The 11,940-nt window shown below is 35.7% G+C and overlaps 1 protein-coding gene across 5 annotated transcripts in view; it reads left to right on the forward strand.

Annotated features, from left to right (window-relative positions):
- LOC139976758 (ubiquitin-associated and SH3 domain-containing protein B-like) overlaps positions 1-11,940 on the forward strand; it is a 53,939-nt gene that overhangs the window by 37,165 nt on the left and 4,834 nt on the right. For all 5 annotated transcript variants that reach the window (XM_071985490.1, XM_071985492.1, XM_071985493.1 and 2 more), the window contains 6 exons: positions 2,769-2,934; positions 5,746-5,896; positions 6,885-7,007; positions 7,963-8,055; positions 8,900-9,148; positions 11,116-11,222. In XM_071985490.1, the coding sequence (XP_071841591.1) occupies positions 2,769-2,934; positions 5,746-5,896; positions 6,885-7,007; positions 7,963-8,055; positions 8,900-9,148; positions 11,116-11,222 (889 nt within the window). The remainder of the gene's footprint in view (positions 1-2,768; positions 2,935-5,745; positions 5,897-6,884; positions 7,008-7,962; positions 8,056-8,899; positions 9,149-11,115; positions 11,223-11,940) is intronic.

The following is an 11,940-nucleotide window of genomic DNA, read 5'->3' on the forward strand; positions in this document are numbered from 1 at the left end:
GACAGTATACATAGGTGAGTTCTACTGAATCAGACACATGGGACAGTATACATAGGTGAGTTCTACTGAATCAGACACATGGGACAGTATACATAGGTGAGTTCTACTGAATCAGACACATGGGACAGTATACATAGGTGAGTTCCACTGAATCAGACACATGGGACAATATACATAGGTGAGTTCCACTGAATCAGACACATGGGACAGTATTCATAGGTGAGTTTCACTGAATCAGACGCATGGGACAGTATACATAGGTGAGTTCTACTGAATCAGACGCATGGGACAGTATACATAGGTGAGTTCTACTGAATCAGACGCATGGGACAGTATACATAGGTGAGTTCTACTGAATCAGACGCATGGGACAGTATACATAGGTGAGTTCTACTGAATCAGACGCATGGGACAGTATACATAGGTGAGTTCTACTGAATCAGACGCATGGGACAGTATACATAGGTGAGTTCTACTGAATCAGACGCATGGGACAGTATACATAGGTGAGTTCTTCTGAATCAGACGCATGGGACAGTATACATAGGTGAGTTTCACTGAATCAGACACATGGGACAGTATACATAGGTGAGTTCTACTGAATCAGACACATGGGACAGTATACATAGGTGAACTCTACTGAATCAGACACATGGGACAGTATACATAGGTGAGTTCTACTGAATCAGACACATGGGACAGTATACATAGGTGAGTTTCATTGAATCAGACACATGGGACAGTATACATAGGTGAGTTCTACTGAATCAGACACATGGGACAGTATACATAGGTGAGTTTCACTGAATCAGACACATGGGACAGTATACATAGGTGAGTTCTACTGAATCAGACACATGGGACAGTATACATAGGTGAGTTCTACTGAATCAGACACATGGGACAGTATACATAGGTGAGTTTTACTGAATCAGACACATGGGACAGTATACATAGGTGAGTTCTACTGAATCAGACACATGGGACAGTATACATAGGTGAGTTTTACTGAATGAGATATATGGGACAGTATACATAGGTGAGTTTTACTGAATGAGATATATGGACAGTGCATAGGTGAGTGCATCTACAGGTAGATTCCATTTTAGTAGTTCATTCAACAATCTTCACACTGTCAGAGAGTTTGTTTACAACAATGAAGTGTCATTGTTGAAAGATTTTTACTTTGTCATTGCTTTTGAGTGTACTGCCTACTTCAAGATGAAAGGTACAGGTAAAGGTATATATAGGTGAGTTTTACTGAATGAGATATATTGACAGTGCATAGGTGAGTGCATCTACAGGTAGATTCCATTTTAGTAGTTCATTCAACAATCTTCACACTGTCAGAGAGTTTGTTTACAATAATGAAGTGTCATTGTTGAAAGATTTTTACTTTGTCATTGCTTTTGAGTGTACTGCCTACTTCAAGATGAAAGGTACGGAATGTCAATTTTGTAGAGAGAATGAGCTTGTTCTTTCTCTCTTCTCAAATTTCATAAGTCTGTCAGGGTAGAACATGTAAGCAAGAGAAAAAGCAAAACTTGCACATTGTAATATTAGTCATATTTTTAGCAATTTATAGTAATATATTCATATAATATATATTCATATAGTCATATATATTAGTCATATATATGTTAGCCATATCGGGTTAAGTGTGGTTCTGTTCTACCCGATATATATATGATATATAGAAGTGACTTCTGTAGTGCAAGAACTTTTAGTTGTGCTCACCCTGTGGTTTACATAGTAAGTTTAGTTAGCACTGTTTGGTGAAGCACTTTATTTGAGATTCATGGCAATCTACTAGTACCATTGGTGTTGGGGTTTATTATACATTATTCATTTAATCATTGAAGTAAAATTTGTTATAGGCATCATCATTATGATGCATGAATTCAAGTCCCATAGTGACTGAATTATTTATCTTTTAAAGAAACTGGTGAGAAACTCATTTCATTGTTAGGTGGATTAAGCCAACGTTAGTCAGTAATAGTAGATAAGTGTTACAACTCCAGGCAGTTTGGTTACATGGTAAGTCAGTAATAGTAGATAAGTGTTACAACTCCAGGCAGTTTGGTTACATGGTAAGTCAGTAATAGTAGATAAGTGTTACAACTCCAGGCAGTTTGGTAAGTCAGTAATAGTAGATAAGTGTTACAACTCCAGGCAGTTTGGTTACATGGTAAGTCAGTAATAGTAGATAAGTGTTACAACTCCAGGCAGTTTGGTAAGTCAGTAATAGTAGATAAGTGTTACAACTCCAGGCAGTTTGGTTACATGTTAAGTCAGTAATAGTAGATAAGTGTTACAACTCCAGGCAGTTTGGTAAGTCAGTAATAGTAGATAAGTGTTACAACTCCAGGCAGTTTGGTTACATGGTAAGTCAGTAATAGTAGATAAGTGTTACAACTCCAGGCAGTTTGGTTACATGGTAAGTAGCTTTGCTGGGTACTCACCTGCTTTAAGGGTGTGGAAGGCTAAGTATTCATAATTTTATTAATATCACCAGACTTACTGAAGATTTTATATACATTATTGCAAAAGTTGACATTGTAGTTTTCACTGGTGTAAACAGCTGCTTTGGATGATCAATTCAGATTTCCTATGACAGCATTTCTTGACCAGATGTTCACTACACTTTAATTGAAATCTGGTAATTCTCTGAAACTTCAAAGCAGAATACAGTATTACTTGATGGTTCACTTAGAACAATGTTTTTATACCATTAAGGTACTACTAAATAATAACTGTTTTTCTTTCAGAATTATTCCCCTTTCCAGACCAGGGGGTAGTCCCTCCCCAATCCAGTTAGACAACAAGGTACCCAGCTCTGTCAGCATGGAAGGTTCCGACGAACAACGCTCAGTGAAATACAAATCCCTGGCTGGAGTTCTAGACCACACCAATTCAAATCACAGTTATGAAAATGTGAGTATTTAGTTGGTATCTTCTTTGGCAATGATGGGAAAGAAATCTGTTTCATTTCATCACTAAATGGAAATCATCCTAGCTACCTGAGATTCTATACTTGTAAGAGGAGATGTTGTAATTAAAGTTTAAATCAGAAACTAAACTGTGGTTAATCTTGTAGTTTACACCATCCAATCAGGGAGAGTTTCACTCTTTCATTGAAGTTATATGTTACAATATAAATATATTATTAAGATAATCAAACTGAGAAAAAAAAACTCCCTTTTGCCTTAAGTTACTCTTCCCCCGCATAGATTGCATGATAATTAGTTATTCTTAAAACACTGATATTTCTTTAACCTCTGATATTTATGGCTTATTTGATACAGTTTCCTTCGTTCTCAACTTTCAGTTAGTTAACATCCTGGTGTATCATGCATAGGAAATAATTTATCCACCTTTGATATTCCATACTTACAGGAATAATGGTTTTGTGATAGTGTCAGTACGTGTTTGCCAAAATTAAACTTTGACCTTTCCAGCTTACTGCACTAAAAATTCAGTGAAAATGACACCATTCTATGCACATTTCATATCAATATATATGTCGTTAAAAATTTGGGCTGAATAAAATTCACCGCCGAACAGATCATGTACAAATCAAATCTCTCTTTTTTGTTTATGACCGTTAGGCCTAAGCTAACGTCTACTTTTGTGGCTAGCCTGTGTAGGTCCCTGCTCTTGTATCTTTCTATCGGTCTTACTGATGTAGCTTGCTAAGTTGTGTCGTTTCCTTCCGTTGCAGTGAATAAACAGGTGTTTTCAGACGTATTCTAAAAGGTGGATGATAAAAGTATAGGACTGCATTAAAATCTTGATAGGGCCGCATGAGATTATTTCTTTTTACACTGGTGTAATGAAAAAGCTGACATGGGCGGTCGCAGTGATTTTACCGTAAATCATTCGCACCATAAGGGCAACAAAAAATATATTCTTTCGATTGGACACCTTTTCTCCATTAAACCCACATGGTCACAGTGCATTGAGAATTTAAAAAACATTGAATCTAATTCGGAAGTTTGTTTTCCGAAATTCATCAACGAACATGTATTGTGACTTTAAGTTCTTAGTATTGCATTCATTATCTCAATTATTGTATTTCTATCCCCTCAACTGCTGGATTATCAGCTATGAATGGATACGGTACCATTTTCTGTTCAAGTTGCGTACACACCAGAGAAGTATTCTGTGGTGACAATCAGAACGTGCATATATCTCTGTGTAGATTCAGAAACATGTCCTTAAAGTGAGCTTGATAACTTGTACCAGATACAGCTCTGTATATTTGAAGTTTTCCATTTATGATTGAAGTATTTAACAGAGGGTGCATATCAATTTAATACTAAATTATTATCTGGATAACATGTCTCTTCTACATGTCAACATTCCATTAAACATGATATTTAACAAACAGGAATAATCAATTTCAAACCATGAATTTTGTTTGCAGCCCTGATGCTGGTGACGAAACTTCAAGTTTTATTCACCAGCCAAGGGATGCCAAGAAAAACTACTTTTGACTTCTTTTCTCATTATGATGTGTAGTTTGTTTGTATTATTTGTTAAGAAATGTGGGATAGCAAAAAGGGAGGTGCGCTTGGTATAAAATACAATTTACTTCGGATGAGGAGGAACAGGGCACTGGCAGGATCTTGTATTTGATTAAATCCCTCACCTCATCTACTAATGGAGGAGTATTCTAAATGCCTGGCAATTTGTGCTCCTCTGAGATTTCATAATGAAAGTAATATTGATCAAACTGAAGTACACTCTCTCTACATATGATGTAATGTGATCATATGATAGTTCATGTAAAACACTTCTTTCAATCAATGGCATTTGCTGTTAAGGTCCTTCAATTCAAGCAATTTCCTGTTTGACATTTCATTAGGATACTTAAGAAGTGTATGATATATAACCAAAAGTCCTCTTTGCTTGTGTACAGGGTTATCAATGAGGTGTGCATGTCATCCAGATTTCTCTCCAGATACTTCATGGTTTGTTTAGATAGGGTCATCAAGTGCAGTTCTCTTGCTAGTTAGCTTTCACTTTCCACAAGGAAACTGAAGAGAACATATATGCCATAGGGAGTACTAAAAACTATCAGAGTTTGTGAGTTTGAACTATGATAAGCAGAAAACTGTTGAGATAATTGGAAAAATGTTTGAAAGTGAACAAATATTTTGCTGGAAAAGGGAAGGGAGACAAACACAGATCTCCAGGATATGATATTTTGAACCAATAAGGCATTAGATCCCATTGCCTACTATATCTGGTGTATGTCTGGTGAGAGTACATGGCAAACTATACTTCATACCATGTACAATCATCTATGTAGGTAGACTTAATAACAGCAGTAACGATACAAAGAAAGTGTGTAGTAGATCAATGCATTGTAAATAGAGCCTTTGAATGATCTCAGAGGGTTTGTAGTTGATTTTCAGTTGTTCATAGGATGTTTGGTTAGCTGTTATGAAATAAATGGATCTGTCACTTTGATGCAACTTGTAGTGATATCTCTTAATGCAATAAAGAGTTAAGCTACACTTTCTGAAGATTTCTTTCATTTTCTTCATTTTCTTCCTTTTTTTTCTTATTAATCCACTATACCAAGCTTTCTGTGCAGTTGTGAGGTTTACATTGTCCCAGATGAATTTACAATGCGCATGCAATGCCTACACAGGTACTCCTTAATAAAAGAGAGGTTTTATTTGAAAACAAAACTGTTTCTACAAGTTTACTATTACTTCCTGTCTTCTCTTGTTGCAGTTGCATAAGTTGAAGAAGGAAGCAGGAGTTTTACCATTAATTACTCGGACTGTTCCTACAAAGCCTCGTAAAATCATTGTCCTACGTCATGCAGAGAGGGTTGATGTCACATTTGGAGAGCAGTGGTTACAATACAGTTTTGATTCAAAAGGTGAAACATTGTTAACTGATAACAAGGATCTCAATACTGCGTTGCATCACTACCAAGTATCAAGACAGTCAACTGTTGTTGGCAATACACATCTGAATGATTGTCATTTAGCTCAGTATTTGACACATTTTGTTCAGAATAGAAACTTCCTAAGGATGTGTGCCATTTCATTATTGCATAGCAACCGATCTGTTCTTATCCTTTTTAGTTGGTGAACATTCCTCTTCCTGTCCCCTTTCCTTCCTTGTTTAACTTCAAACTTTCATTTTAGTGAAAATGAAGTAAAAGCAGTTGTAATAATGTAGTTGCATTCAGGTAGTAGGGTCAAATTTCTTGGATTGCAAAGGGAAATCAAACTCATCAGGAAGGTGAAAGTATGATACTAGTTATGTATCTCTCTTCTTCCCAGTATCTGTCTTATAAGTAATGTTCCTGCTAATGTTAGCTTATAACTGATTTCTCTACTAGTTATGTATCTCTCTTCCTCCCACTGTTTGTCTTGTAAGTATTGTTCCTGCTAGTGTTAATAACTGATTTCTCTACTAGTTATGTAATAAAGATCATAATGTTTACATAATACCCCATCTCTTATCTGGTTAGTTAATACTCATAATCCTGCAGGTTATGTAAGAACTCAGTTTCCTTCCAGTTGTGAAAGACTCATCATCCTACTGGTTATCAATAGCCAGTTTACTGGTTAACTAATGATTCACTTTTCTGCTAGTTATGTTCCTTCTGGTCATGTAAAAATCATACTGGTTATGTAATAATCATTTTTCGCCTGGCCCTGTAACCAGCATCATCCTGCTGGTAATATTTTATACTTCACTACCTTCTAATCATGTCATTACTCATCTCCCTGGTAGTCATAAAGTCATCTCCCTTGTAGTCATAAACTCATCTCCCTGATTTATCATCTACCTGTGCACTTGTAACATATCACTCAACCATTTACTGTATGTAATAACTTCCTCTTCTTTCTCAAAAGGTATGTACCATAGAAGAAACCTGAATATGCCAAGAAAGGTTCCATTAAGATCAGGAGGGAAAATGGATTTTAAGAAGGACTCTCCCATTACAGAGATGGGGCAGTATCAGTCAAAATTAACAGGTCAGTTAATATTAATAAGTTGAATAAATTGGTTTCAGAAGAGTGATGCAAAATGGAGATTTCTTTACAGCATGTTATAAAAACTATTCTAGTCTTACAGAACACCATGACAACTTTTTGCAGAACCACTAGAGCTTCTAAAATAGGTTACCCTCAAGTTCTTTGAATTCTCTGCACCATGAGATATCACAATTGAATTTGCGATATATTTTAGGACGTGACATCACTATTATGGGACCTAATGTAGCATCACTATGATAGGCTCTAGTGTAACATCACTATCATAGGACCTCATGTAACATCACTATTCTAGGACCTCATGTAACATCACTATTCTAGGACCTAATGTAACATCACTATTCTAGGACTTCATGTAACATCACTACTATAGGACCTTATGTAACATCACTACTATAGGACCTTATGTAACATCACTACTCAGAAACTAATCTAACATCACTATTTTAGGACCTCATGTAACATCACTATTTTAAGACATCGTGTAACATTGCTACTATAGGACCTTATGTAACATCACTATTTTAGGACCTCGATCATGTAACATCACTATTTTAAGACCTCATGTAACATCACTACTATAGGACCTTATGTTACATCACTATTCTTGGACCTCATGTAACATCACTATTCTAGGACCTAATGTAACATCACTATTCTAGGACATAATGTAACGTCACTACCATACGACCTAATGTAACATCACTATTCTAGGACATAATGTTACATCACTACCATAGGACCTAGTGTAACATCACTATGATATAACCTAATATAACATCACTATTATAGGACCTAATGTAACATCACTATTATAGGACTTAGTGTCACAGCACTGCCATGAGACCTAGTGTAACATCACTAATGTAAGACCTAATGTAAACTCACTTCTGGGACATCTATTCAAAGGCAGAGTTAATTGATTGTATTTAAACAGGTGAAGCGATAGCAGAGGCTGGTCTTAATATTACTCAGGTTTATGCTTCTCCGGCATTGCGATGTGTCCAAACAGCAGATGCAGTCTTACGAGGTAAGGCTTGATATGCATATGAACAGGAAATAAACCCAATCATCATTAGCCTGTTTGGTTGATGTAATTGTGACGAACAAACATTCTAAACAGCAGAGACAGTCTCATTTCCATTTGGGAGTTATCACAGTTTTAATGTTTCTTCACCCACAAGATGGAAGACTTGATCAAGTCTAAATATGATATTGAGTTACACATTTGTCAGTAATTAATGATTTCCTGTTTCATTACGTTGTTTATTTGATATAATATAATATATTAATAACTCCTTTGTTTATACCATCATTTATATTTTGTAATTCAGACGAGTTTTGAAAATCCTGTCGGAAAATTATTGAAGTTGTTAATTGATTATAATAATACCGGGATTGTTTTAGTGTCAACCCAGTAACCTTTAAAATATGAAATAAAAGCAAAGAGAAAGCTAAAGCATGTCAACAATTAGTTTTACTATGACATCACACTTGACATCACACATTATTCTACCAGTAACTCACAGACAAAACCTTGAAATTTCCAAGTCTCCAAAATAGAGCACTCTTTATGTTTAGGGGGGAGTGGAAGCGGGAGGGGTTGTTCATCACCAATTTGTTTGTGAATTGAGCAAAGCAAACGATGGTTTGGTTTGCTGCTCATTTAATCAACTATAGAAGACTAAAGAGGACTATTAGACTAATAGATAGCAACTAGCACATCACAAGTGCATAATTAGGAGAAATACACCACATTGAACGTAACACTGACAGATATTTTTTGCTTATTGGACAATGCAGTTGTGATGTAGTGATTTTGATGCATTTTACAAGGTTAGAAACAGCTGAAGTATGTTTCTTTTACTTGGTAGGTATGAAAGCACCTGACAAATTGAAGATCAGGATAGAGCCATGTATATTTGAGTGGTTGGCTTGGTGCAAAGGAATTCTACCGAAGTGGTTACCAGTGGCTGAGCTGGCTGTTTTTGGCCTTAAAGTTGACACATCTTACGAAGAGTTCTTGAAAACAGGTCGGCTTGATCTTAAGGAAGGTTCCGAGGCTTATTTTAAGAGATGTAACCTTCTGGCTAAACATATATTTCAGAAGTACCCAGATGATGGTAAGTTCCTTCAAAATCTGTATTTGTCCAGTGAATTTGCTGTTAATTACCCTATAGTTTGTTGGCATGAGCTGATTTGCAGGTTGATAGTAGTTACTAAATTAAAAGAAACTTCCACATTTTCCTGACATTTATCAGACTGCATTTATTATTTTTTGGAAACCCAATCAGATGTAACTTTGTGGTTGTTAAAGGAATTTTAAGTGAAAAGTGGAATCCAGTCCTTTTGGTCATATATTTTTTTGGGGTCTTTCTAAAGCTCTAAGCCTTGCACTGTAATAAACTTTAGTTTCTGTGAAAATGCTTGAAATATTTGCTCGTCCTGCCAGAAAATTTGAATCTAACACTGACTTACGTTGAGACATGAAGTCAGTTCGGCACATTGGTCAGAAACGATCTGATCTCACTCTAAACTTGGCCTTGATACTGTACACAGAAATGTGCACAGATTCCGTGTTTGGCTGTGATTTAAAGAAATGCTCAAATAACAAATATCTGAACAACATAAAGAAAACCGAGTTGGGAACTATCGAATGTTTGAACTCTTCAAAAGATTGCTAACTTACAACTTCACAGAGAAATTTCCATCTAAATTGCTATTTTACTTTAAGAAATTTACAGTGTGGCTTGCTAATGATAGCGTCCCTGCAGTCCCAGAAAGGAAGTGTCGAGATGATGTCATAGCACTCATCATCTGCTGTTCAAAATATATCAGATTCACTTCTCCGGAATCATAGGATGAAAAATCCCTGAACTAGGATTGTGGCGATGCAGTTTGAGAAATACAGAACCAGTACGCTTACCAAATAATGCAAATGTAACATCTTAAATGTTCATGAAATTCTTTGAATTGTTGAGTAGAAAGTAAATAAAAGTACTTGTTTGATTGCAGTTAGATTGATAATTGCAATCATATCAGTGGGACTAATATGAAATATTCAGTGGACAGATATATGTCAAATCAAAAGTTTGCTGTTCAATGAAGCATTTTTATCAACTGGCTTATGAAAAGGAACAGTTGGCCTCATATTTGAGCTGTGTCATTACTTTACTGTATGAGGTTGTCAAGTCATTGATTGTTGAGATGTTTATCATTTTGATGAAGTTCTTACCATTAAGAACAGTCCAATGTTAGTTTCTGAAGTCATTAATTTTACATAAAACTGACATACCTTCTGGACACTTGAGGCTCTGATTGTCACCCTGTAGACCAAGAATCTTTCAATATTTGCAGCAAAACAGACAACATTATAATGTTTTCATTTGCATCTCACATGATTCAGTTACTATTTAATACTCAGAGGGTAAGAGGAGAGTGAAAGAAGAGATATTGATGTGAAGGAAGTAATAAACGATAAATAATAAACCCTCACTGGCTTGAAGAAGTGCCCTACTCCCTATAATCAAAGTATTGGACAGAAATATGACTGTATATAATAGCAATATAAACAAACACACACATAGCACAAAACCCTCGCTGGCTTGAAGAAGTGCCCTACTCCCTATAATCAAAGTATTGGAGAGAAATATGACAGTATATAATAGCAATATACACAAACACACACTCATAGAACATTAAACCCTCGCGGCTTGAAGAAGAGTCCTACTCCCTATAATCAAAGTATTGGACAGAAATATGACAGTATATAATAGCAATATAAACAAACACACATAGCACAAAAACCCTCACTGGCTTGAAGACGTGCCCTACGCCCTATAATAAAGGTATTGGACAGAAATATGACAGTATATAATAGCAATATAAACAGACACACACACATAGAACAATAAACCCTCGCGTGCTTGAAGAAGTGCCCCTCTCCCTATATTCAAAGTATTGGAGAGAAATATGACAGTATAAAAAGCAATATAAATAAACACAAACAAATAGAATAAAGCCTGTCATACCCCTGTAAACATGTATGCTTAATATCCTTTATAAGTTTTCACATTTTTGTTCTTTCTAGGAGACATTTTGATTGTTGGCCATGCTAGCTCCCTGGATGGTATCTCAAGGCCTCTACAGGGGCTGTCTTCTCGACCAACCAAAGAATTCTGCAAGCTGGTGCAATCTGTGAGTGTCATAGGGGGTATATATATGTTCGGTTTCTGAAAGGGTAAAGTTGTCAATGTCATATCTCACATGTACACATTACTAGACTAATGACCTGGTGAAATTGACATTCTTATCTTCTGGTATCATGTATGCAAATTGAACTAAGCCATAGCATGTTAGTTGTGAAAGATATTAGACCACAAGAAATATCGCCATTATTTTAGTATGAAAAGAAACCCTGAGGTAACTGTAATTATGTTCTCTAGCCAACAACTTATTTGCTTATTTCAACTTTGTTTCACAGTATTCTCAGCCAGTTTAACTTATATACTATTTATATACTTATATATTATTTTAATGTCTTAGCCTTAAGGATTGGTTCGCCCAAGATATGAAACATTTACTTATATGTTATTATAATGTCTTAACCTTAGGGATTGGTTTGTTCAAGGTATGAACAAGGTATGCAACATTTATATATATATGGTTATAATGTCTTAGGCTTAGGGATTGGTTCACTCAAGGTATGAAACATTTACTTATATATTTGTATAATGATTTAGCCTTTAGGGACTGGTTCCCTCAAGGTAAGCAACATTTACTTATGTATTATTATAATGTCTTAGCCTTAGGGATTGGTTCACTCAAGGTAGGAAACATATTCTGCATTACCATGTATATTCGTTACCATTTCTCCAATCTCTGACTTTTTATCAATGTTGTCCTTGTCTTGTAG

Source organism: Apostichopus japonicus, chromosome 12 (assembly GCF_037975245.1).
Source record: "Apostichopus japonicus isolate 1M-3 chromosome 12, ASM3797524v1, whole genome shotgun sequence".
NCBI classification, from domain to species: domain Eukaryota; kingdom Metazoa; phylum Echinodermata; class Holothuroidea; order Aspidochirotida; family Stichopodidae; genus Apostichopus; species Apostichopus japonicus.